This window comes from Emiliania huxleyi (assembly GCF_000372725.1).
Source record: "Emiliania huxleyi CCMP1516 chromosome Unknown EMIHUscaffold_14, whole genome shotgun sequence".
NCBI classification, from domain to species: Eukaryota; Haptophyta; order Isochrysidales; family Noelaerhabdaceae; genus Emiliania; species Emiliania huxleyi.
The window spans coordinates 1-26,795 of NW_005201192.1; the positions used below are offsets into that span (position 1 = coordinate 1).

Consider the following 26,795-nt stretch of genomic DNA (forward strand, 5'->3'; position numbering starts at 1 on the left):
GCGTTGCGGGCAATGTTGCGGGCGGTGTTGCGGGCGTCGTTGCGGGCTGTGTCGCGGGCGTCGGTAGCACCAACGCAGCCTCGGCGGCGCGGAGCTGCGAGAGGGGCGCGTCGAGGGCGGAGGCGAAGCAGCGGACCTTGCAATTCAGAGGGTGCGAGGTAGACCCGAGGTAAGGATCCGAGATAGACCCGAGATCAATCAGAGGTAGACCCGAGGTAGATCCGAGATAGACCCGAACGTAGATCCGAGGCAGGCGGGGAAGGCGAGGAAGCAGCGCACCTCCGACACCGTGCCGCCCACGAGGGCTGGCACCGAAGACACATCGGCGTAGACCTTGGGTGGCGCCGGCCCGCCGCGGCGGCGCGGCGCTGGCAGCGGGAGCCGTCGGAAAGTGGCGACGCCTCCCGCCCTCACCTCGCCGACAGGGAGCAGCAGCACCTATCCAATCGCCAATGGACTGATTGCCTGGCCCGCCGCCCCCACCTACCCGACAGAGAGCAGCAGCACCTATCCACCAGACTCGGCACGTGCTCGAGGACTTCGCCCGCCGCCCTCGCCTACCCCGACAGGCGCAGCCGCACGGTGCGCAGCTCCGAAACGTGGAGGGCGTCGGCGCAGACGGGGCACTTGCAGACGCGCTCCTACTCCCATACCGCCAGAGTGGTCGAATCCGGCGTGGGTTCGGTCCTTTGGGTGGTGCGGTGACTTGCGCGCGCGCTCCTCGTCGACGGCGGCGGCGTGGAGCCGCAGCGCACAAGGCAGGCAGAGGATGTGGCCGCAGGAGGCAACCTGGAAGTGGGTTGAGTAGTCAGCTCTGACTAGGGCAGGCGGAGGGTGGTGTGGCCGCAGGACGCCAAATGCAGTACCACACGGGCTGGCGGCGGGAAAAAAGGAGAGTTGGTATAGTTCTCTCAGTAGGTTGACATGAGGCAGGGCCCACTGGGCGGAGGGCGTGGTGGGGTGGCCACCTGCGGCGCAGCTGCCGGCGCGACGAGGCAGATCGGGCACTGCACCTCCTCGGAGGTGCTCAGCCTACTAACGCACCTCCCACGGGACTGAACCCACTACCGCACCCCCCACGGGACTGAACCCACGCTGGGCTCGAGCGCTAGTTGGGATACAAGAGTGCGTACCAACGCTGTCTAGGCTCCGCTTCTGCGCTGCTCAGCGCGTCCGTGCTGCCAGAGATGGAGAGATGCGGGGGGGGAGGTAAGGGTGTGGAGCGAGATGTTCCGCTTCTGGGCTGCTCAGCCTCGCCGCCCTGCAGTCCTCCCAGCCGACCGACGCACGTGCCTCGCCGCTCGCCACGGGGCAGAGCAGGTGGTAGTGCGCCCTCAGGAAGCGCATCTTGGCGACGGGGCGCGGCAGCTTGGCGGCGGCGCGCCGCGCAGGCGTCCGAGCGGGCGCCGCCTCTCGAGGCGCGTGGGTGAACGCCAGCAGCGCGGCTCCCGCCTCCCGCTGCGCCCGCCTCAGGTTCCGAGCGTTGCCACCGCCGCCGCCGCCAGTGCCGCCGCCGCCAGTGCCGCCGCCGCCAGTGCCGCCGCCGTTCCCACTGCGGGCTGCGGTGCCACACATCTCGCACCGCCGTCGCCATGCCGCGTTGAAATACGTGCACGCTTCGCAGTTCCACAGTCCGACGTCCGTCTCGGAAGCCCCCTCCGCGTCGACGCCGTCTTTGCTCTGCCTGCCTCGGCCGCGCCCGTGCCGGCCGCTCCTCCCACGGCCAAGCCGTCGCTGCTGCGTGTGCTGCTGCATTACCTGCCGCCAGCCGTCGCGCCGTCGCGCCGCTCCTCGCCGCGAACAGCGAGAAAACGGGATTTTTTCGGTGCTGGTAGCCCCCCCAAAACAGGCGCGCGCAGCGCGCCCAGGGGCGCCGCAGGCGCCCCAAGCGGCGCGGAGCGCCGCCGCAGGCGGCGGACAGCAGGGGCCCGAAATTAAACGCCATTTTCGGTTCCGCGGTTTTGCCACTAACATTGAAATCCGGTACAAAACGACTTAGCCGAAACAGCTGACAGACAGACAGAGAGCACACACGTTCGAGACGGGGGTGCGCCGACCGCCGTCGCGGACCCAGTAGAGCTAGATGGTCCCACAGGACGCGCCCTTAGCCTCTGAGCTCGTCCTAGACGTTTTAGGGGAAGCGTGGGCAGACCAGAACGCGGCCACGGCGACGCTCCGAGGCTGTCAGCAGCGCTGGCGGCGATCGTGGCGACGGCGCCTCGCCGCGGCAGCGGCACAGAATCGAGGAGGTGGCGTTGGTGGCAGCATCAATGAGATATGAAGGCGGCCGTAATGCTGGTGGCGCCTTCGAGGGCGGCGGAGAGGGCGGTAGCAGCGACGGCGATCGAGTCATGTGGCAGGGGTGCGAAGTCCGAAGATGCAGCAGGGAGGCTTGAGTTAGCGACGCGGGGCGGTGGCGTGCCAGCAGGTAAGCGGCGGCGGCGGAGAGCAGGTGCGCGAACTAAAGGCCAATCTTGAGATATCCATTTTGCACCACCTTTGGATTTCTGGTGCAAATTGACTTGTGGATCTTGAAGGCACGCGCAAGAGCGCACCAGGCAAGTTGAATGAACCTCGGCTCAAAATGCGGATCTCGCTGCCGCTAAGCGTGGCGTCGATTATCAAACGAGCGGTGACAGTAGCGGTGGCAACGGCGGCAGCGTCGACCGGAGCACCTACTGCGGTGTGAAATGTGAGCTGGGAGGCGGGAGGCAGATGCAATAGGAGCGGGAGAGTGAGATCGTCAGCCAGCACGGCAGACCTTTACGGCGCGGCTGCGGGCGCGTTTGCAGTGACATGCGATCCATGTGGTAGCAAAGGCACGGCGGGAGTAGCGTATGCAGGCTGTGCGCGAGGGTGGCGCGTCGCGAGTGGCGGTGCAGCTAGTCGGTGGCGCGGGTGCTGGCGACCGGCGGAGAGATGCAGCCGGCGCGAGAGATGTACCCTGCGGAGAGGCGAGGTGACGGGCGAACCGCGACGGTGGGAGAGGGCTGAGCATCGGCTTCACCGGAGGCACAGGAGCCTCGCACGCCCGACCGTGACGAGAGCGAACCGACGCTGGCAGGTCAAGCAGCGTCGGTTCGCTACTCCCTTAATGTGGGTAAACCATAGTAGCGTGCACGCTACTATGAACAGAGAAGCCCATAAAAGTCGCCGCTGCAGTCCACGACGAGCCAGCCTGCTGCCGGCTCGCACGGCAGCCTCTTCCTCTCGACCAGCCTCAACTTCCGTAAGTCAACATTTTGTCGCTGCGTGCTCGTGGCGAGCTGTGGCGGCGGTCGAAGTTGGCCCAGATTCGACGACGAGCGCCGGACGATAGTACCGCCTCTGTTCGCCCTGTGCATGTCAGGCCAGGCTGCAGCAGGGCACTACCATCGTGCTGCCCTGCTGCAGCCTGACCTTGCCCACTGTGCACAGCCGCCAGAGCACCACCACCGCCCGGCATCGTGTCACGGCGAGCTCCTTCTGCGCCCGCTCGCGAGGCTCTCGCGCTGGCACACTTTGGACATCTTCTGCTCGCGTTCGGCGAGCTCTTCTCCGCAATCCTGCCACGGCGCCGTCACCAGACACCTTCTGGCCGGCCTGAGCCGCGCGGGGTCGCCGGCGGGGGCAACGCGTCGACCTCTCTCTCTGGTGCACCACGGGCCGCGACGGCTGCTGGCAGCAGGCGTGAGGAGGCAGTGTGCCGGCACAGTTGAGCCGGAGCATCGGGTTCTTGATGCTTGTGGGGTCAAGTTTGACCTTATGTGGCATAATATGCAACAATAATGCTCTGTTATCTCCCGGCTTTTTGAGATATGATCCCTCAAAGTCGAATTATGGTTTACTGGTGACCATAGTAGTGTCTGGCCTGTTTGCGTTTCTTCAAACGAATCCTTCAAAGTCTCGACAATCACCAAGCTGCTTATGTGGCACCGCAGAGGCTCCCTTGGGGATGCTTGAGGCCACCCCAACCACTCACGAAGCCGTACGTGGACGAATTCAAATCACTTTTATGGTTTACCTACATTAAGGGAGTACCAACACCGAATGGGTACCCTCCCCGAGAAAACCCTCGCAAGCCCGTAATAAATTCTTTCTTTCTTTTACCGATGGGAAAGAACGACGAGAGTGGGACGACCGCGAGGTGGCATGAAGGTTGCAGCGAGAAGCGGCGAGAGACACACTGCGAAGAGAGATAGGAAGAGGCAGACTGTCTCCCCCTAGGGTGGGCGACGGCCTGAGCGTCATCATCTGTCTTGCGTCCACCCATACCGCGTTGGTGTCCAGTCCGAGCCTGACTGTTCTTCACCTTCCTACATACATACATACCTGAGCGCCCAGCGACGCGTGCCGGATGGAGTCCGGCCGCGGGTGACTAGGGAAGTTCGCTCAGGATGTGTCAATCAATAGCGCATCACACACCTCTCCTTAAAATCCCCGTGTGGTGGCGGCGTGCCGTCCTCCCATCCCTCCCTCGGGTTGTCTGTTTTCTTTCTTTCTTTTCCGATACCGATCATCCGGCCCGCTGGGTGCGCTTCTTAGCTCCCCGGCCCTGGATGTGAGGTTAATGACTGCACTCCAAGTGCTCCAAGTGCGCACGTTTGCGGGCACGGGACTGGCGCGCACTGGCACTAACACAGGTACACCACGGGAGCCGCCTAAGCGACTCCTGCGAGGGCGGCGAGGCACTTCTCGTAGCTCCGTACACTCGACCGCCCTCGCCGCAGGCAAGCTCATTCACAATCTGCTCTGCGATTGCCGGCCGACTACACGGTAACCAGGCATACGGACCTTGCAGTAAACCTTTCCCTTCTAAGCAAAGCTACACAATGCAAAAAACAAACAAACGAGTGAGTGTTAGAGTTGTTTGGTATTGCTAAAAATCTCTCTCACACAATGACCCCATAGTGTGCGGGTGTTTCTGGCTAGGTTTCTGGCGAGTCGTGATGAGTAGAACTAGATTAGCCAATGTTATTTTGAAGTTCATACACGTATATGAAAATACCAACTTGCCTATGTCGTATGTGCACGTAGCTCCAAGGTGTCATTTTTTTTTCGTTGTTCCCTCATCCCACTCAAGAAAATGCAACGACGCGCGCTGTCTAGAGCTGTGCGCACCATGCGAGACTCTCACTACTGTACGTCTACGTGGTCTCTCCCCTCTGCCTCCACACCCTTCAGATCCCTTCTCGATCTCCAGGACCCACAGCGCTGCCCGCCGCTCCTGGCTAGCGCGCGAGACGCCTCGCAGGCAACTATTGCCCCGGCGCCTCAGCTGTACATGTGCATCCCCCGCCCTCACTCCCTCCTCCCAACCACGCCTCTCCAGAGAAAGGCGCGCCGCGCAGCAGTTCCGCTCCTGCGCGAAAGCCCCCAGTGCGAGAGCGCGCGACGGGTATGGACCCAGACCCGTGGGGGTCGCCGATGCGGCACGCGCCTCCCCGCCTCCCCGGCCCCACGGGTCGCTGGTGCATGCTCATGTGAATTGCTCAAAATGGCGTTTGCCGTGTGTGCAGCCGCCAAGGCTAGACCTGCTCCTGCACCGCCTCCACCGGGACCGCCGACTCCTCCGAGTCCACCGAGACCGTCGCCTCGCCTCCAGAGCCGTCGCCCGCGGTGGTTATCGTCGCAGAGCTGCGGCTGCGAACGAGCCGGCTGCTAGCTTCGGCGATGCTGGCCGAGAGGCGTCTCATGCTTGCGACGCTGCCCGACCGAGCGGGAGTCGCGCCGAGGTCCTTTGCCAGAAGCGCGAGCGACACCTGCGGAATTGAGCGCCCTGGCTGGTGAGTGTACCGCCGGTGCGCAAGGCGAGATGTGGGGGAGACAAAACGCGCGCCTGGTGGTGGCGCCCCGGGAAGCACGAGCGTGCCAGGCTCTTGTAGAGCCCGCCGGCGATGAGCTCCTGCAAGGGAGGGTACGCGGGTGGGGGGGGCGATCAAGCGTCTGAGATGGAGTGCATCATGACCCAACCCCAGCCCGCTCCTGCGGCGTGACTTCGAAGAACCTCGAGAAGGGGCATCCGCCGAGCGCGGGGTCGTTCTCGTGCGCCATGACGATCTTCAGCCTGTCCTGGCGCGCCTGCTGGACCTGCTCAGCCAGCCGCTCGTCGCTGACGAAGGTGTGCTCGTTGAGGTAGAGCAGCATGTGCGTCGCTGGCCCGGGCGCCTCGGCGGTGGAGACGGTGAGGTTCGGGAAAGTGGCGGCAATCTCGTTGGCCAGCTCCATGGCGCCCGCGTTGGCCGGCGAAGCCCAGAGCGTGGTCTGTTTGGAAAAGGCGAGCGACTGGCTCTCGGGCTCGCCCGGCACGCAGAGCGGGAGGGAGGTCTGGCTCAGATAGTTGGGCGAGCAGAGGAGCACCGCCTGCGGTTCAAGGGCGCCGGAGCTGAGGTCTCGGGGTGGGGGGCGAGAGGACTGCGGCTGGCTCTGTGTCCCGCTGCGCCTCGGCGATTGTCTTGAGCGAGACGCGTTGATACTCCTCAATTCGCATCCACACGGTGTGCGTCCAGCCCTGTTCAAAGATGTCCTGCTGCAGGTCGTCGGGGCATTCGCCGCGCAGCGCCTGGAGCGTCCCGCCGCCCTTGTCAGGGTCCGCCTCTTGGACGAGGACGATCGGCTTGCTCTGCTCGAGCGACGAGCGGATCTCGCGAAGGCAGTTCTGGTGGCACGCGAGCAGGCGGGCGGTGAGACGAGGGGAGTGTCGAGGGTTGCAGCAGACTCGGGTGCGTTGAGAGCCAAAGGATCCCGAGGGAGGGACAGGGCGGCGGCGAGAGCGCGCCTGAGAGCGGAAGTAACCACGCGAAAGGAAGAAGAGGATCACTTGCGAGCGTTGGATGTAGTCCTCGAGCGCCCCGATATCCTTTAGATCGTCCACCTGACAGCGCACGACGAGCGAAGTCAGAGGACTGTGTCGCCGTACGCAGCGCGGCTGAGCGTGTGCGCGCGTCTAGGAAGATCTTGATGTCCGGCAGCAGCAGCTGGAGCTCGCTCTTGATGTTTCCGACGGCGTCTTGACCGGTCGACCTGCATGGTTACGGTGAGAGTTGGATCGTGCTGTCCGGATATCTCGTCACCCTCCCTAGCTGTGTGACTCACCAGATGTGAGAGAGGAAGAGGTGCCACGTGAGGTCAGTCCCGATGCTCAGCTCGGGGGGCTGCTTGGTCGAGGCGAGGCGGATCGTGGGGACCTTGGCGACGCGGCGGGCGGCGACGACGGCGCCGACGAGGAAGAAGGCGAGCACGACTGCAACGAGGACGATCATCATGTCCACGATCGCATTGAGCTTTCCGAAGCCGAGGACATCGGCGGGGTCGACTCCCTGGTACCGCTCCTCGATGCCCAGGAAGATGGTGCTCCAGTTGGTGCCGAGGAAGAGGAGGAGGAGCACGAGGCTCGTGGCGACGGCCAGCACGTTGTCCTCCACCCGCTTGTACGGCCGCACGGCGGCAAGCATGAAGCCGTAGCACGAGCAGACGAGGGTCGCCACCATGAGGCGAAGGAACGCGTTCTTCTCCGGGATCAGCAGCACGAAGCCCGTCAGCACGAGCTTGCGCGCCAGCTCGAGCGCCTCCCACCAGCACCAGGTCTTCTCGTACTCCCGGTGCAGGAAGGCGGTGGCCCGCGTCAGAGCATTCGGCGACTTGGCCTGCAGCGGCTTGTAGCAGGCGGCGAGGAGCGACGTGAAGAGCACCAGCGAGCCGACCGGCCAGAGGACGATGAAACCGGTGGCGAGGGCGGTGATGGGTCCGTGATCGTCGGAGCCGCACTCGACGCTCGCGTCCTGCCGCATGTAGGAGACCTGCTCCAGGCGCTCGTTCGGCGGAGAGATGGTGTAGGCCTATCAGCAGAAACTTACGAGGACTGAGGGATGTGGTGTTGTGAGCAGCGGCAGTCATCAGCTGGAGGCGCCTGGCAACTCCACGCGCGGAAGATGGAGGCGCTGATGGAGGGCACGAAGCAGAAGACGAGCACGAGGCCGGCCGGCGTGAAGTCGAGGAGGCCGAGGGCCGCCTCCGCGTACCACGATCTCTCGCGCGGTGGCGGTGCGGCACCCCGTACGACGCGCACTTGTCGTCCTCCCTCCTCGCCACATGACGGCCGCCCCCCGACACCGACAGTCGCGCTCCGCACGCCTTCGAGGTCAGCAGCGGCCGAGCGACGATCGGCTCGCTCCGATCGCTGGGCGGTCACTCTGCGGCCCATCACCCGCCTGCCGATCACCTGTCCGCCTCGCCGCGCGCGGGCCGCTCGCCTGCTCGCCACCGCCGCCGCGTTTCCCCGCGCCGCCACGCTTCCCTGTGCACCTGACTGCGCTCGAGCTGCGCACAGATGGCGCGCTCTGGCAGACAGAGCAGCGGCCGCCCAGGCGGTCGCTGCTCCGCCCCGTCCGAATCCGTCCGCCCGCGCGTGCCGCTGCCGCCGCCGCCGCCGCCACCGCCGCCGCGTTTCCCCGCGCCGCCACGCTTCCCTAGGCGGCAGCCTGAGCTCCCGGTGGTTGCCCTCACCTTTGGCGCAGGCCATGGCGGCGAGGGCGCAGGCCACGGTGGCGAGGGCGAGGGCTCGCCCCAGCCGCCGCTCCACCTGGAGGATGGCCCCTCGCGGCTGCGGGCGAGCGGTGCGGCTGGCACGCCTGGCGCCGCGTCTGGCGCCGCGTCCGGCGGCGATGCGGGCGTCGATGCGGGCGCCATGTCTGGCGTCATGGCTGGCGTCATGTCTGGCGCCATGTCTGGTGGTGAGGCGGAGCAGGCGACGGCCTCGGCGAGCCGCACTGCGGAGGCCTCTGCGCCGGCCTCCTCCGCGGGGCCACTCAACGAGCGCGCGGCGAGGGCGGCCGCGCGGCGCGCCGCCGTGAAAGCGGACGTATTCACACACACACACAGACATACGTCGGCACTTTGAAGCAGCACTTGCGAGGTGCGGACTCTCGTGCCTCCTGCGGTGGGCCGCCCGTACTGCGCGTGTCGCAGAGTCCTCGGGTACTAGCATAGAGAAGTGCCAATTCACAGCTGCAGCTGTGAACGGCGCATGTCCGCGTACAAAAATTGAAAACCTCCTTTGGGCGTCCCACTTTCGGCGTGCCACCTTGGCTTGATCGGCCGCTACTCTTCTTCTTCTCAGGAGCGCTGCGCCCTCGCTCCCTTACGCCCACCGAGTTGCGGCAAGCGCTACCCGCCCCCCTCGTCGAACTCGTCGAGCTCTCACACACTCTCGCATACTTCACTCTCTCGCCGCTTGTCCACGGTGTGCGCATCGCTCCTGCCGTTTGTCGCTCCACCACACTCCGGTGCCTATGGTGTCTCGATCCCCGTCGGACACTGATGATGCGCAGACGCGCGCGCTCTTTCCCACGCCCGCGTCGCGAGCCTCTCACACACACATTGCGCCGCTCTCTTCACTCCTTCTCGTCTCTCGCCGCCGCCGCCGCCGCTGCAGCCTCCCCGCCCTACGCACCCGGCGCCCCCCGCGCGCTGCTCCCCACGTACCCCTGCGCCCGCCGTGACCGCGCGCACCTCTCATTCCACCACCACCCCCTCGCGCGCGCGCCGCGCCTCTCTCCGCCGTCGCCGCCGCTGCTACTGCCGAGCTACTGCTGAGCTACTGCCGCTGCTACAGCCGCCTCTTCCTTCCACACCCTGCACGCACCCCATGCATCTCCCCCTCCTCCTCCGCCGCACCCCTCTCTCGTCCAGCACCTCTCCATTCGCCGCCTTTGTGCGCCTTCCGTGTGCACCTCATCCTCTGCCGCCTGCCACTGCTGCTACTGCTGCTGCTACTGCCGTTGCTATTGCCGCCGCTTCTACCTTCCACACCCCGCACGCAGCCTCACACACTCATCTCCTCCGCCTCCTCCGCCGCCTCCTCTTCTGTCGCAGCGCCGCCTCCATCACTCAGCTTGCATTCCCTCATACCCTCTGCCAGGCTCCCTCTCCAATCAACCTAGCTCACCCGCTCAGACGCCGCTTTCGCAGGGATGTTTCCGCCGACGTCGCCGTCGTCACCGCCGCCAGCTCCTCTGTGCTACGGTCTCTTCTTCGCCGTCGTCGCCGGAGATATGTATCCCCAGGAAATGATCTATGCGCCAACCCTGTACTTAATGGTCGCCATCCCTATCTGGCTTGCGGAGATGAGCATTCCAGCCAATCGACCCGCACTCTTCTGGCTGCTATGGCTGCTGCAGATCCTCCCATTTTGCGCATTCCTTGCACCCGGAGCAGCAAACTGGTTCATTCCTGGATGTATTCCAGCGCATTTGAATGATGGAGACAATGCAACGGCGGACTTCATCGCCATTTTCTGCGGTGTGCTCATGCTTTGCCTTGGGCTGTACACCCGTCGCAAGACGCTCATCGCGTTTCGCATGCGTATCAAGTTGATTGAGGGCGAGTTGACCAGCCGCCTCGAAGACGACTCACTTCGGCTGCTGCGTGTCGCGTGGCTGCGGGCACGCCCCTCTGACTGGGTGCTGCATCGGCGGCAGGATCTGCCAGAAGAGGCATTCTTCAGCTCGGCCGACGCGGTTCGCCTGCTGGAAAAGAAGAAGGTGGCGGCGCTCTCATACAAGTGGCAAGGCCCCTTCAATTCGTCCAAGGGCGGTGGCGACCAGCCAGATGGCAGCCGCTTCCACCTGGACAAGGTCCTCTCGTACTACCGGGACGGCCGGCATGCGGAGGAGCGGCCCGCCCTGATGTGGGACTTTGCCGCGTTACCCCAACACGACCCGATCACGGGCGCCAAGCGCACGGACTCGGAGGACCGACGTTTTAAGAACGGACTCAGCGTGATGAGCAACGCCTACGCCAGCCCACGCGTGCTAGTGCTGCAGCAAAAAAGGATTCTGCCAGAGCTGGAGATGGAGCTAAGAACATTTGGCGGCAATCCGCCTGTTGACCGCCTCGATCTCATCCCGTACGAAGGGGATCACTGCCGCTCAGGCTGGTGCACTTCCGAGAGTGCATGCGCACAATTGATGACCACCGGTGGCGGTCACTCGTACGAACTCGGTGTGGGGAAGGTCCCCGTGGCTCCCAGGCGGCTGCCGACTGTGCCGGAGATGGACGCGCTCTTCAACCACAGCTCGACCCGCTTCATCGGCAATGCCGATCGCAGCGAAGTGAGCAAGGGCTACCTAGAGTTGCGCGCGAAGCTCGAGGCGTACGATGAGGAGCACACGCCAGCGATAGTGCGGTTTGCCGACACGCTAATGACCGGGTACGCGCATGGTGACGATGGGCTCTTGCGAGTGATCTTCTACCTGTCCATGCTCGTTCCTACAAGCTGGCCCATCCTCCTAGCCACCTTGATCGTGAACCACGAAGCGCCGCTGGTGCTGCTCCGGAGCACTTGGGTTGCCGCGCGTGTGGTCCGCGTCAACACCCTGCTTTGTCTTCCGCTCCTCCTAACGTTCTTAGCGATCCTCAGCTTCGTTGAGTGGTGCATAATACCCTGCGTTGGTGCAATGACCGCTAGCACCCAATTGGCTTTCGCCGCTATCTCCATCGCGGTGGCCACCCTTCCCAGCCGTGTCGTGCGTGGACACCTCGCCGTCATTTTTGGCTACAGCTCGCTTGACAGCCTCGAGTACGCCACCTTCCGCTGCAGCCTCATCAAGCCGCCATTTCGTAAGCGGGCGTCAGCCGAAGCTTCCACAGACGCCGAGGTGTGAGCTGAGTGAGATGCCCTCTGTGACCCTGTCCATCGAGCTGCGACCATCTCCAGGATGATAAGATACAAAAGTGAACCCATTATTCATCTCCCGTCTCGAGCGCGCCCACGAATGCTTCAAGGCATGCGCAATAGGCAAGTTGAACGGGGCATATCGTTACTTGAAAGATCAAAGCAGCTATAAAGCACGGAAGCGAAACAAACCATTACACTTCATCACGGCCTACCACGCATTTTCAACAATCAAGGACAGTCGCCTTCTTCTGCCACCTTCAAGTGAGCGGGTCATCCGCCCAAAACCTGCGAGACCCGGCGTATATAGGGTGTGAACAGGTGGTGTGAACAGCGTCTCCTCCCCCCCACGGCGCAAGGTCGGTCGGGTCGGTCGGGTCGGTCGGGTCGGTCGGGTCCGATGCTCGGTCGGGTCGGTCGGGTCGGTCGGGTCCGATGCTCGGTCGGTCGGTCGGGTCCGATGCTCGGTCGGGTAGCACACCCCTTCGCACCACCAACAGAGCGCACGATACTGCGCGCGGCGCGGCCTTGTGCTTGGCGACGGCGCGGCTCTTGGGCTGGAAGGACATAACCCCTCGGTCGTCATCAGCTTGTGCACGCCAGCGATGCCCTCCTGGTACTGCAGCGCCTCCTCCAGCGTGGAGCGAGCCGGCATGCGGCGGCCCATGCCGTCGCGGTACGGATCGAGCTCCGCCTTGGCGGTCGCCTCGGGCACGCCCAGCAGCACGAGCGACTCGCCGAGCTGGTTCAGGAGCGAGTAGTAGACGTCGTCGCTCGAGACGCACACGTTCTTGTGCTCGACGGTGTTGCGGACGGTGCGAAAGGAGCCCTTGCCGTCGATGGCCGCCTTCCGCTGCGCCGCGTCGAAGGCGCTGCAGTTCTGCACGCACGCGCACAGCGCGGTCAGGTCCCAGTGGTCGACGCCGTCGAGCACCGTGTGTGGAAAGTTGATGAAGAGCGCCGCCGTGCGCTCCCAGCGAGGCATGCTGCGGTACTCGTCGCGCTCCTTGCGGCCGGTGGGCACGTTCTTGGAGATGAAGAGCGTGCCGCTCTCGTGCACGTACTCGTGGAGGAGGACGGCGTAGCGCCGGAAGGCCGCCGCGTCCTCCGGGTCCGGGTCTGTGTCGCGAAGCCACTCTGCGCTCATTTTGGCGTCGAGCTCCGCCTGGACGCGCTGCATGACCTGCTTCACGATCACGCGGAGCAGTGGAGCGACGACCTTCTCCGCCGCCTCGCTCACCTGCCGCATCACGTCCTCCGCCCGCTGCGCCTGCTTCTCGTTCCGAAGCAGCCTCGCCGCGCGAGACGCCGTCGCCGCGGAGAGCCGGAGCGCCTCGTCCTCCGCCGCCGACTGCAGAACAAGCCCCTCCTCCGACGCTGCCTCCGCTTGCTCCGCCGCTCCCTGGTCGACAGCGGCGTGATCCCGAGCGGTGCCGTCTCGCCCTCCTTGGCCGGCATGCATCCGCTCCATCTGCACGGGTGTCGCAACCGGAGCAAGGGTGACGAAAGCCTCTGGCTCCCAGCTCGCCTTCGCCTCAGACTTGGCTGGCACGAGTAGTGCCATGGACCCAGCACCCGTCCTAGATCCGAGTCTAGATCTAGGTCTAGGTCTAGGTCTAGGTCTAGGTCTAGGTCTAGGTCTAGGTCTAGGTCTAGGTCTAGGTCTAGGTCTGGGCCTGGGTCGGACGGGTGTCGGACGGGTGTCGGACGTCGGGCCCGGATCGAGGGTGGATGGAGGTAGGACGGAGGTGGACGGATGGGAGGGGGTCCGTCCACCTGCGTTTTCCCGTGGAAGGAGCTTGTTCACACCTCTTCCACGGGGAAAAATGACCCTTTTCTACAGGGGTGGACGGTGGAGGTGGATGGTCGCTCAAAAACTTTTTTTTCAACTTCTCCCTACCTCAGATTTTTCTAAGTACTTTTATACTGAATTTTTCTAAGTACTGTGGACAAGGTGGATAAATACTCTTGCAACAGAGCGATGGCTATGTCGTAGCCGGGCGGCTGTCCGTACTGCGTGTAGTAGGCGCCCTTTATCGTCGCGACTGCTGCGCTGAGTGTGTGGGCATTTGGCTTGCGCATACTGCTTCGAACATAGTCGAGCGCGGCAGCGACGTTGTGAGCGTGCAACATGGCAACTGCGTTCTGGTTGCGGGTCGGCATCTTTTCTATAACGAGGAAAAAAAAACGAGGACACCGCCCCGCCTTGACCGGCTCAGCGAGGAAAAAAAACGAGGCCTAGGACGTAAGCTCAGCGGCTCAGCGGCTCAGCGGCTCAGCCCGCGACAGATTTCTTTTCTTTTCTTCGTGCTCGGCGTGCGGCGGCGCTCTGGTGGTGACGTGAGCTGAGCGACCGAGCGGGAAGCGAGCGACTGTGCGGGCACGCGGCACTCCGCCCTTGCCTCCCCCCCCCCTCCGCCCCCACCACTCGCCACCGACACCGGCGCTCCCGGTCCCACACGCCCAGCGTCCTGAGCGAGCGAGCGAGCGCTGCGCACAGGATGTCGCCACGCCGAGGGGCAGCTCGACCGCGAGGAGCGGACAAGTCGCCTTTGCTCCGGCCAGGGCCGTACACGTGGCAGCGGACGTTGTCTCCACTTGCCGCCGCTCGTGCCGGCGACTTGGGAGCACGCGCCGCCGCACAGCGCAACGCTGACCCCCTCGCCGCTGTGGCCACCCCTCGCCGGTCTCCTAGGATCTCTGCTGCGACCCCCGAGAGACAGACGGGGGGGCAGGGGGGGGAATGGGCGACGCAGGCCCCCGCGAGCGCGATCTCCCAGCACAGCGAGATCGAGGACGAGGAGCAGGAGGGCGAGGATGCGGAAGCGTCGGGGGAGGATGAGGAGGAGGATGGGGAGGAGGAGGAGGAGGAGGAGGAGGAGGAGGAGGAGGAGGAGGCACTGGCGGAGGAGGATGGGGGGAGGCAGCCAAGCATGCAGGACTTGTTCGAGGCGGAGCTGGAGGAAGCGCGGCAGGAGATCACAGCCCTCAAGAACAAGGTGGCGTCTCTCGAGGCGAGCCTCTCGGCCGTGCTGGGACGTGTCGCAGCCCTCGAGAACGGCGATGCGGAGGAGGCGCAGGCGCAAGATTCCGATATGGAGGAGGCTGCCCCGGCCCCGGCTGCTGCCCCGGCCCCGGCTGCAGCGGGCCCGCTCGTTCCGCAGATGCCGGAAAACGCCCCGGCCCTGGCTGCAGCAGGCCCGCTCTCGCCGCAGACGCCGCCAGATCTCGACCTCACGGACGCGCAGCGCTCCTTTCGTGAGGAGTTCCGGCTGCAGCAGCAGAACGACCTACTCTCCAACTACACCTTCGTCGGTTCGGACGGACGTGGTGGCATCTACCTCGAAAAAAACGTTGTCACGGAGGACGGCGTGGAGGAATCCGTCCGCTTCCGCATCCGCCGGTTCACCTCGGTGCCATCGGGGAAGGCGTTCCGCAAGAAGGTGTACATGGCTTGGTCGGCGTCCGTTGCTAACCCGCGTAACTAGGCTGCCTATCGCTTCACACTGCGCTTCTTGCGCTTAGCCGCCGCTCGCTTCTTGGCCGCCGCCTTGGCCTCGGCTGTGAGAACCCAGCGCTTAGTTTTATGTCCTGTCGATCTGCTCACAGAGGATTTCAGCTTGTATCTTCCTCGAACTGTTCCTGGTTTAACTCCTTTCGTGCTTTTTGGTGCTGGCATGTGTACTATGAAGGTCTGTGTGTGATACATAGAGGTAGGAAAAAAATCAAGCGCCCTCCGTGAGTCAGACCAGTCACCACACCGAAGAGGTCGAAAGTGACTGCTTCCGCGTAAGGAGGGTCGTCCACAGGGCCGTCGGTGGAAAACACTTTCCACTCTTTCCACTCGAGACGTTCGTGTAGGAGAGTCACCCGGCTCGAACCCATCCCGAACATATAACGGGATAGTTAGAAAAAACGAGCCGGGTCAGAGAGCCTCACTAGGACCTGCACTAGGACCTGCACTAGGACCTGCACTAGGACCTGCACTAGGACTTGGACTCTTCTCTGAATTCACATCGCCTCGTACTCACCGACTGCCAACGAGAAGCCGCTCTGCACGACGAGCTGGTGCAGCAGGATGCAGACGGCGTCGGTTGCGTCCTTACAGGCCGGCGGAGGGATGCGAAAGCGCTCGAGCAGCGACTCGCCCTTGCGCGGGAAGGATTTTTTCCAGCTCGATGAATTCACCTCAGACGATCGCCCGGCGCCAGCCTGGTACGCTGCCGCGTGCGCCGCCCCCCGCATGTAGGACGAGGTGTCGGCGCCCGATGCCGTCCCGGCAGCAAACCGATATGGCTCGACGAACACCTCCTTAGCGCCCCTGAGCATCGGCACGAGCATCTCGATAGCGGAGCCGACGCGGATGTCTTGGCGTGACTTGTCGGCCGCGGCTCGAGGCTTGAAGGAGGTCTGCTGCACGCGTGTGATGTCGTTCGACACGACGGTGGCGACGGCGACGCCGTATCGCGAGTCCGTGATGCCCGGGTCGAGCGCCACGAAACGCTGCTGCGCCGGCTGCGTCGGTGGAGGGGGCGCAACCGGTGCCGGCGGTGCCAATGCGGGGTCGGGAGAGGTGGTGCCGCTGGCGTCGATGCCCGCCTGGAGCGCCTCGAGCACGGCGGAGTCGTATTTGAACGTCTCCTTGGCGTTCGACACGCCATAGACGAAGCGAAGCATCTCCGCGCGCAGCTGCTTGTCGACGTCTTTCGCCCACTGTGCCTTGCGCGCGACGGACTGCTTGTTGTGCAGCACGTGTCGGAGCAGATGCGGCCGCGGCACGGTCTCGCCGTCGGCGATCGTCAACGTGAGCGCCTTGTAGAGGATGTCGCGCTGGTAGCACAAGCGCTGCCGGCGGTTGTCGTCCGAGACGTTTTTCGGCTTAGGCTTGCAGCCGCTAAACTCGAGAGGCAGCCATTGGTGTACAAAGCGACCGACGATCTCGCCCAGCGTCCCGTCGGTCGTGAGGAACGAGAACTTGCTGTCGATGATCGCCTGCGTCGTCACTAGCGGTGCCTCGCCGCCTCCTCCTCCGCCGCCACCCTCGCCGCCTCCTCCGCCGCCGCCACCCTCGCCGCCTCCTCCTCCGCCGCCACCCTCGCCGCATCCGCCGCCGCCACCCTCGCCGCCTCCTCCGCCGCCACCCTCGCCGCCTCCGCCTCCCTCGCCACCTCCGCCTCCGCAGCCCTCGCCGCCTCCTCCGCCGCCACCCTCGCCGCCTCCTCCGCCGCCACCCCTCGCCGCCTTCTCCACCCTCGCCCGCTTCGACGACGGCTTGTCGACTGCAGCCTCGCCCGGCCGTAGCTGCGGCAGCTCGCCCGGCCGTAGCTGCGACAGCGAAAAGGTCTGCGCCGCGTCCTCGGAGTCCGACCACTCGCCCCTCGCCTTCAGCTCCCGCACGCAGAGCTCGACGGCCTCTTCGTTGCACGCGTCTGCCGCCCTCTCGGCCTCGCAATCCCTCACCGACGCGTCGAGCTCCCAGGGCGTCAGGTAGAGCCGCGCGCCCGTGCGCAGGCTTTCGGAGAGTGGCGTGGCCATGCCCAGCAGCGCGCGCGCGGCTCTCTCGTCGATTCCTTTCGCTCGAGAGACGATGTCGGAGCGCTCGAGGTCACTCAGCTGGTTGCTCTCCCACGCAGCTTGGATCTTCTCAGCGTCGTCGCCGGAGAGAAGGATCCGGCCTTGCTTGTCGAGCAGCTTCTCCACGCCGCGCAGGCTCGCCTTGAGCAACTTATCGTTGGCGAAACGATGCGAAGCGGGGATGAGAACCGTGTCGCCGAGGCGGATCTCCTGCGTCTCATAGTGGGCGAGCCGCTCATCGATCGTCTTGAGAAAGGAGTGGCCGCCAAAGCTCAGGTCCATGATGCTGCCGACCAACTTGTACGCGTCTGCTGGCGTCGGGGAGTCCTCGGTGATCATCAGCGCCGCGGAGTAGATGCGCGCGCGCGACATGACGACCGCCACCTTCATCAGGTACATGCTCGTCTCGAAGAAGTGCGTGACGCTCTTGAACGAGGAGTCCTTGCCCGCAACCTGGAACGCGCGGAAGGCGTCGCAGTACGGCTTCGACAGCCCCCAGAGGATGAGCTCGGTCATCTCGTCGTCGTGCTCGGTCAACAGCTCCGTGAGCGCGCAGAGAGAGGCGGCCTGCGTGGGGTCGTCGCCGAGGTAGTGCGCAATCAGCTGCGTGGGGCGCCCGTGCATTGTGTAGTAGTTCTGGTCGCGCCGGCCCTCGCGGTTGTGTTCGGCGATACGAGCGCCGTCGGCGTCCGAACAGTCGGGGTTGGCGCTCGTGTGCATCACGTTTAACTGCCGGAGCGCCTTGACGACGCCCCCCTCCACGGACATCCCGAGCTCCCTTGCAGCATCGCGCAGAGGCTCACTGTACAAGGAGTCGACAAACTCCGACGGCTTGTTGACAGCGCTCGCCAAGGCGGGCCAGTCGACCTTGGCCTGCTTGTTGTCCCGCCAGCCGGGGGGGGCGAGGTTGGCGAACTCCTTGCCGTGCTGGTACAGGCGCAGGAGGCCGGTTGCGAAGAGCGGACAGAGCGGTGTGACGCGCGCGGGGATGAGGTTGAGCGGCGCGTGGGACTGGTCGTTCTTGGAGCGGTGGTGCAGAGAGAGGCAGGCCGGCTGCCGACAGTAAGCCGCGTGCTTGAAAAGCGGAGCGGAGTATTGCTCGCCGGATCCGAACGCTGGGCGGAAGGTCGTGTGGCCGTAGTCCTGCGACACCATCAGGAGCTGCGCGCGCGGCCCGACGAGCGCAAAGCAGAGGTACTGCCACTGCTGGATCCACTTGTAGCGAGCGGCGGCCGAGTCTGCGGTGTCGGCCAACTCGAGGCACTCTTCCGCCAAGCGGTGCGCGTCCGAGTACGAGAGGGAGGCGTCGAGGCGGCAGAGCGCACTCTTGTCCTGCGACTCTTTGTGCGCTCGGTCACCCTTCTGTGCGGTCTTGTACATCTTGTTGAAGGCGTCCACACTTGAGAGCCACCCCGCCGGCATGCTGGTGAGGAGCACCTTGCAAAAGACGTGCCGCCAGCCGGAGATGATGCACCGGCAGTGGCTGACGGTCACCCGCGGGGGGCTGTTCTGCAGAACATACCCCCGCGCCGTCCAGATGCCGGTGAGGCGCGAGAGTTCGGCGACGAGCGGCGCCGAGCGCCACTCCTCCCATCCGCAGTTCGCGCCGATGCGCTGCGCCCACTCCTCTACCGTCTCCCCCCGGGCCGGCCCGACCTCCTGCAGCGCGCGGAGGCCCCGTCGGAGCTTGTCGTCGCCCCCCGGGGCCGCGGCGGCGTCGCCGACTCGAGACTCTTCCATGTGAGACGGCGTGTGATACGAGACGGCGGGCAGTGGTGGACCTGCAACACACACATACATGCCCGTGGCCGCTCCCCCGCTCCCTGCCGCCTTCCGCGTCGGCGGCCGGCCCGTGCTCGGCTTTCTCATCCACCGTTACGACCTCTTCGACCTCGGCGAGACCGAGCTCGTCTTTGGCCCGCCCTGCACGAGCAAGCAGCTCGGCGTCCGGCGGCCGTTTGTTGACGCCGTCGAGGCTGCCATGAATGGTCTCTTTGGGGACGTGGTGCCGGCGCTCACCTCGCTCGAGGTGTGCCTCCCGGAGGCGCTGCCCGACGACTTACTCGAGGGCAAGCGGGCTGGTGGACGCAACGCGTTCACCGCCTTCCACACGAGGGGCGTCCGCGTCGTGGTCACCTTCTCGCCCAAGCTCGGCACGCGCGAGCTGACGTGCCTAGGCGAGCCGACGTGGCGGTGTTGGCCGGCGGACTCAGCGCACTGGTACTCGATCGGCCTGCTCCGCCCCTGGTTCAGCGAGTCGCTCCCGCCCGACGAGTGCGAGCGGCGCATCACCGCCCACTTTGAGGCGGGCGCGCACCGCGAGTACCGCGAGCCCAACAAGACGGACCCCAGGCGCTGGCAGCTCGATGACGGCTCGGCGGTTCCGCTCGGCGGCAAGACGCGGCTGCCGGGCTCGGCGTGGCGGATCTGGGGGCTGCGAGGCTACCGGCTGCTCCCGGACGGCGGCGCGCACGGCCGCGACGGCAGCCTCGTGCCCGAGGCCAGCCTGGCGCAGATCGCAAAGGAGGAGCTGCTGCCGTGGCCCGGCGCGGCCCTCGACTGGCGGCCCTCGGAGGCGGACGCGGAGTGCTGGTTCCGCCCCCTCGACGAGGAGACGACGGCGGCGCTCTTGCGGCTGCAAGCGGATCTGCGCGCGCAGCCGGCGCGGCCGCAGGGGCAGCAGGGGCAGCAGGGGCAGCAGGGGCAGCAGGGCGGGGTGCTCGGCGGTCGGAAGACGGACACTCGCGTCCGGCGCGTGGTGTGGCACCTCGCGCCGACGGGCCCCCGCGCGATGGTCGTCGTCGGCCACGCGTCGTGGGGAGGCGGCAATGACAAGAGCGGGCTGCGGCTCAAGGCGCTGCCGACGGCGGGCGAGCTCGCGGGGCCTTGCGCCGCGCTGCCCCCTCTTCCAGAGGCGGAGCAGCTGACTGCAGACGTCATCGCGCCCGTCTCGCACGTCCTCGCCTTCAACGCGCTGCTCGACGTGGCGTGGTGCAAGCCGAGCCCGCCGCCGAGCGGCCTAGCAGCGGGCGCCGAGACCGTCGCTTCGAGCAGCGCAGGCGGCAGCGACCCTCTCGTGCCGGTGGCGTGCGGCGTACCCGTCGGCGAGGGGAGGGCGGTGAGCAACGCGCTCGCCCGCGACGGCCCTCTCCCGCGGTACGCCGCCGCCGTTCCCGCCGACGCGGGGGCGGACACGTTGGAGAGGGCGGCGGCGAGGCAGGCCGAGCGCTTGCAGTTCGCCGAGGAGGGCAGGGCGGAGCAGCTAAAGTACGACGAGGCGTGGCTCGCCGAGCGGGTGCCGAGCGCGGAGGATCTCGCCAGGAGCGCGCAGCGGGCTGCCGGCCCGGCGGGCTCCTCTTGCACGGGCTCCTCTTTCACGGGCGAGCCCTCCGTGTGCCAGTCGCTTGCGCGCCGGCTCGGAGCCCACATCCAGGCGGACCCGTTCGCCAACCCGCTGCTCAACGCGTCGGCCGAGGAGCTCGAGCGCACCGACGCGGCGTGGGGGCGGCTCTGCGACGATGACGCCGTCTGGATGGAGCCGGTAATCTTACGGCTCGTGGAGGCGGCGCCCGAGGGGCGCAAGGCGGGCGTGAGCCAGGAGCTGCGCGGGATGCAGCTCGACCTTGCGCGCACGGAGACTCGGCCCGCCCCGCCGCACCTGCGCCAGCTCGCGCAGGCGATGTACCCGTGCAAGGACGACCTCGCCGCGTGCCGCGCTTGGGACGCGCATTTCCGCAGCGGCGTGCCGTACGGCATGATCGACGTCGTCGGCCGCCTCCTTGCGGCCACTCTTGAGCTGCTCTGCCGGGAGGAGCGCGAAGCGGAGGACGCTGAGCGGCTTGTGGAGCGCGACCCCGCGTTCGTGGCCGCGCAGCGGGGGCGCGGCGGAGAAGCGGCACGAGTCGTGAATAAGCCTGCCGAGACACCGCGGCTAACCGCGGCTAACAAGGTTGCGGAGATGCGCGAGCTAACAGCGGGGTTGCCGGTCCCGGCGCCAGTGGAGGGGGTGGGCGCGCTGGGCAAGCGCAGAGCGGTGCCGTGCGACGTGGGTGCGGGTGCCAAGCGCCAGCGGCCCGGCGCGGGTGAGTCCGCGCGCTCGCTGCCGCCGAGTGAGGTGCCGGGCCGCCGCGCCGAGGTGCTGGAGGGACTACGCCGCGTGCTTCGCTTTGTGGATCAGAGCCCGGAGGAGTTCTGGCTCAAGCACGGGCCAGCCGGGCCGTTCCCCTTCCCTGAGCAGCTGGCTGCATTGAGGGCGGAGCTGGCGGGGCCGTTTCAGGGGGGGGCGCCGTCACACGGGCGCGTGTAGACTGGCCTTGGGAAGGACGTCGCGAGCGGGGACACCGGCACCGGCACCTTTCGTCGGGGCGAGAGCCGAGAGCGTGCCGTGGGCGGGCAACGGCAACTGAACGCTCCCACCCCAAAAGTGTTTAACATACAAAAAAAGCAGATGGTGGGGCCAGGACGGGTCGATTCACACACTTAGACCCTCACAGCTCACAGCTCACACACGGCTCTAGATATTCGTCCTTTTACACGTCTAGCGGACAGACCCGGACACACGTCAGCTCTAGCCATCGGACGCGGGATAGTAGTAGACACAGCAGCAAGAAACTAGCAGGAGTAGAGCAGCAGCGGCGGCGGCGGCGGCGGCGGCGGCGGCGGCGGCACCATGCTGCTGCCGCCGCCCGCCACGGCGGCTGCGGCGGGGTGAGGGCGAGCTGCACTGCTCGGCCGCCTCTCGGGTCGCGGCGGCAGCCGGCGATGGCGGCGTGGCAACCGCAGGCGGAGAGACTCGCGCTCATTCCGCAGCCGGCCCCGGCCCCGCACCGACCAGGGGCGCAGTGCTCGGGCCACTTGCTGCCGCCTGGATGGTGGCCGCTGGATCGTCGCCATCGCGCGAAAGCGTCGCATGCACCTCCGGGAGCGGGCAGACCGAGAGCGGCCCGGTCGAGAGCGGGTTGTCGCAGACGGTGCACTGGAGCGGGGCGCCGGGCGTGGCGACGGAAGAGTCGACGTAGTCCCGGATGCACTCGCGGCAGAAGGCGTGGCCGCACGGGCTCGACGCGACCGGGTCCGTGGCGTCCTCGAAGCAGAGGTTGCAGGTGGGCGTCGCTTGCCCATAGGTGTGGTCGAGCCTCCCCCCCACGGCCGTCCAGGCGGCCACCATGGCAGACGCCATCGTCTTGTACCACATGTCGGCGTGCACGGCCGCCAGCCTCCGGTAGAGCCGCCGCAGGGCACTCTGCGGCTCGTCCATCTGCTCGCTGTCGCACACGTGTGTCACATTGATCTGCTTCGGGCCATGAGGGCCGCGCGCGCAGCGGTGCACGAGCTGCACCGCGTCGTGCAGCGACCACGATGGTGTGCCGACCAGCACAAGGGCGGAGCAGCTGCCAAAAGCGTTGGTGCCGGCCGCGTTCGCGTCGACGGAGGCCACAAAGATGTACCTCGTCTGGGGCGGCGGCTGCGGCGCAGCGATCAGCTGCTCCGCGCGGCGGCGGCCGTCGGGCCCGATGGCATCGACCACGACGACGGTGTGCGGCGTAGCGGGCGCAGCAAGCAGCGAGAGCAGCGTGAGGATCGAGTGGGCGACGTCGAGGAGATGAGTGGCGACGAGGATGTGCCGGTGGCCTCCCCCTGCGGCGTGGTGCACCGCTGCGAGGACGGCGCCCTCCACGGCCGGAGAGAGGCCGCCGCTGCTGCGGAGGAGGCCGCTGTTGCCGAGCATGTCGGACTTGGCGGCCATCGGAGTGTCAACCACGCACACGCTCGCCACGTAGGTCTTTTCCCACGGATGCTCCATGGGCACGGTGTTCGCGAGCAGCTCCTGCATCAGCGGGGACGCCGAAGCCACATCGCCCGCGGCGCTGTCGAAGCACGGGACGGCGCTCACTGCGACGATGCTCTTCGCGGCCTCGAGGCACTGCTGCTGCGCGCGCCGGTCGTGCACAGCTCGGCCGTACGCCGTGCGCATCAACAGCGCCGCCTCGTCGATGACGACGTGCAAGTTGCCGCAGCCGTCGGCGGCGGCTGCGACGAGCTCGGCGCTGCCGAAAAAGTCGCAGTGCCGCATGAGGACCACGCTCGTCATCCCTCCGTTGCGGCGGAGCGTGGCGGAGACGGCTGCTGCGATGCGCTTGCGCTGCGACTCGTCGCTGGAGTCGAGGGCGCGCTCGCCGAGCACGCACACGCACACGTCCATGCGACGCAAGGGTTCGGCCAAGTCCGCGAGCGACGTGGGGGGCGCTAGCACGAGCACGGCCGGAGGCTCACCCTCGGCGCTCACCCCCGCCGCGAGGCGTCCGCGGCACCACTCCAACATCACCTTCGTCTTGCCGGCGCCGCACGGGGCAACGAGGAGCCTGGTGGCGCTCCCGCTCTCTGCTGCGCCCAGCGCCGCGACCGCGTTGATCTGGTGCTCCATCAGGCTGCCGTCGGGATCGAGACGCAGCGCGCCGCAGCCGGCGAGAGCGGCCGGGGCCGCCCGGCGGAGGAGCTCGAGGGAACGCAGCGTGCGTTCGACGGGCGCCTCCGGCGTGCTCGGGCGAGCGGCCGCAAAGTCTGCAAACTCGGGGCACAGGCTCGACCCGGCGTGCGTCGCGCCGTCCGCCACTGTGACGCTGACGCGGGCATCACGCAGCGGCGCGCAGGGCGGCACCGCAATGCCGACGGGGGGGTCCGCCGCAGCTGCGCGCATGGCCGATGCCATGGCCGAGCAAAACTCAGGCTGCACGGCGTTGGCGCCACCACAGGCGAAGGCGGTGGCAAAGGCGGAGGCGTGCTGGTCGCGCGTGACCTCGCAGCCGGGCGGCGCGTAGACGTGGTAGCCGGCGGGCGAGCGCACCACGGTGGTGAGATTGTGCTGCGCAGCGGCGGCGCGCATCACCGCGTCGCACGACGGGCAGACGGGGTACTTGACAACAACGAAGGCGTGGGTCGCGGCCTCCGAGACCGCGCGCACGACAACGCGCACCTCGGTGTGTTGCGCGAGTCGCGAGTGCGGGAGGAAGCCGCAGATGCGGCCTGGGCGGGGGCAGCACTTGCACCTCTCCGGCCGCGGCGCCGCCCCCGAAAAGCCAGCCGCCTGCGCCAGCTGTAGGTGCAGCTGGCCGCTCGCCTCGCCGTTCTCGTCGGGCCGCGGCGTCGGGATGGTGATCGGCTGTCCGCACGGCGTGCAGGTCAGATCGCGTGGCAGAAACCAAACTTCTGTTGTGATGCCAGACGCCACTGCACACACACGTTGCTGGTAAGATCCGCCGCCGGTGAGCACATACGCGGCGGCGCACGCACCGCCGCCGTCGCTCGCGTCGGCCCACGTCGAGCGCTCCTGCGGCGACTCGGCTTGTCGCTGCTGCTGCTGCTGCCGCCGCTGCGGCTCCGCCTGCGACAGCGGAGGGTGCAGCTCAACCTCACGGCCGGATCTCGGCCCAATCTCGGGTAAATCAGGAGATACAGCCGAGAGACAGCCGAGAGACAGCGGAGAGACAGCGGAGAGACAGCCGAGAGACAGCCGAGAGACAGCGGAGAGACAGCCGAGAGAGACAGCCGAGAGAGACAGCCGAGAGAGACAGCCGAGAGAGACAGAGAGAGAGACAGCCGAGATATAGCCCCATTCTCTCCTCGGCTCCGCTAAACCACAGCTGTATCTCGTCTTAGGGCCTACCTCCGCCGGCTGCGCCTCCTCGATGGCGGCGGAGGCGGCGCCAGCCTCGGCGCCAGCAGCAGTGGAGGGCGCCGGTGGCGGCCCCTCCCCCTCCGCTTCCGCCGCCGCCGCCGCCGCCTGCTCCGCCGCGCCCTCCGCAGCCGCCGCCGCCGCCGCCGCCGCCGCCGCCTGCTCCGTCGACGCCGCCGCCTCTGCGGCCGCCTCCGGCTCTGCGGCCGCCTCCGCCTCTGCGGCCGCCTCCACCTCCGCAAACGCCGCCGCCGCCGCCGCCGCCTCCTCCTCCGCCTCTGTCACGAGCGGTGTACGCGCTGGGGCACGCGCCAGGAGGGGTGGAGGGTTGATCCCCGCCAGCACACGCTCGCACTCCGACCCCACCCTCTGCCGGGCCTCGAGCAGGATCTCGGTGCTGTCGCAGGGGCGCGCCCGATCCAAGCCGAGCGGCTCGAACGACCACGACACGCCAGAACCGACCCGACTCGACTTGAACCACGGCGCACGCCGACTCGCATCCGCTGGCTGCGTCGCCTCGTCGCCCTGGTACGCGCGGTTGTTGCACAACAGTGTGCCAAGGCGCGAGGACGGCTCCGCGCTGTCGAGCAGCTCGCGCAAGCTCGTGACCAGCGACTTCAGCTCCTCGCCCGCCTGCTGCACGAACTGCTGCAAGCATCCGAGGAGCTGCTCCTTGCTCAGCGGGCCGTGGCGGGCAAGGACTAGCGCGGCGACGTCACGGGTGCGACAAGTGAACCTTGCCGCTTGGGCTAGCCCGCTCGCCGGCGCCGCCGCCACAGCTGGCGCCGCCTGCTCCGCCCCGCCCGCCGCCGCCGCCGCCGCCGCCGCCGCCGCCGCCGCCGCCTGCTCCACCGGCGCCGCCGCCGCTGCAGCCTCCGCCGCCGCCTCGACCGCCCGCGCGTACGCCACCGCCGCCTCCACCGCGGTGTCGAAGGGGTTGCCGATTTGTTTGCTCCTCCCGCCCACGGTGTGCCTCGCCGAGAAGCGACCTGAGGGCAGCTCGCACACGCCCTTGTACCTGGTGGCGGTGCGGCTGGAGAGGTGCAGCCGCAAGCCCTCCGCCTCTGTTGCCACCGCTGCCGCTTGGCGCTCAGCCGGCGCCTCGGCGACTGCAGCCTCGCCGCCAGCGCCGCCTGGCTCGCCCTCGCCCGAGTCCGCCGTCCCGCCCACCGCCGACGTCTCGCCCACCGCCGCTGCCGACGGCCCTGCCTCTCCTGCCGCCGCCGCCTCGCCGACCGCCCACGCGTATGCCACCGCCGCCTCCACCGCGGTGTCGAAGAAGCCGAGGGAGACGCCCCGCCTGCGCGCCCAGAAGCGGCCTGAGAGCTGCTTGAACACGCCCTTGTAACCGGTGGCGTTGCTGCTCGAGAGAAGCAAGCGCAAACCCTCCGCCTACACAGAACGTCGCAGCAGTAGTGACCGATGGCGCGGCGGATCTGCGTGTGCGCCGCACTGCGCGCACATCTCGGTCCTCGCCGACGCCGCACGCAAAGTCGCTGTAGAAGTTTGCTAGTGGGCCGATGGATGCGGCACCCGCGCCCAGGAGCTTGTCGGCGTAGTAGTCGAGCGCCTCGCCCACCTCGGCCACACGCGCTGCAATTTCGCCGGCGCGCCACGCCACGCCAGGCTCCCGCGCTCCGCGCTCCGCCTTTGGGCACAGGATGCGAATGATTCTCTCCCCCCCCCCCCCCCCCGTTCCTTTGGTCGCTTGCCCAGTGACCCGGGGGGCGCAAAGGACCGCCGACTCTTGGAATGGGAAAGGGGATCTCAAGATTGCATCCGCGGTTCGCGAGAAAAACCCTCCCCCCCCCTTGCACTCTAGCAAAAATTCTTGCCCGATAAAAAGAACCATTGTGCCCCTTTATCTTCGCACTTATCTCTTAATCTTTGTAAATC

General features: G+C 66.8%; 2 protein-coding genes across 2 annotated transcripts in view; both read right to left on the reverse strand.

Moving 5' to 3' along the window:
* Window positions 1-283: 283 nt before the first annotated feature.
* On the reverse strand, window positions 284-1,794 carry EMIHUDRAFT_449165 (hypothetical protein; the record flags this gene model as incomplete). The annotated part of the gene is made up of 5 exons (XM_005787675.1): window positions 1,253-1,794; window positions 969-1,032; window positions 721-789; window positions 582-641; window positions 284-438 (listed from the first exon to the last, which is right to left on the reverse strand). Coding segments are annotated over exons 1-5 (849 nt in total), but the record flags the coding sequence as incomplete, so codon positions are not given.
* A 13,870-nt stretch (window positions 1,795-15,664) lies between these two features.
* The window catches only part of EMIHUDRAFT_98349 (hypothetical protein), a gene marked incomplete at both ends in the record, with an annotated part of 13,534 nt that continues 2,403 nt past the window's right edge, over window positions 15,665-26,795 (reverse strand). The window contains 7 exons of the mRNA XM_005787676.1: window positions 15,665-18,886; window positions 19,247-19,400; window positions 19,995-20,773; window positions 20,886-21,158; window positions 22,143-24,608; window positions 24,891-26,291; window positions 26,362-26,547. Of these exons, the coding sequence (XP_005787733.1) occupies window positions 15,665-18,886; window positions 19,247-19,400; window positions 19,995-20,773; window positions 20,886-21,158; window positions 22,143-24,608; window positions 24,891-26,291; window positions 26,362-26,547 (8,481 nt within the window). The remainder of the gene's footprint in view (window positions 18,887-19,246; window positions 19,401-19,994; window positions 20,774-20,885; window positions 21,159-22,142; window positions 24,609-24,890; window positions 26,292-26,361; window positions 26,548-26,795) is intronic.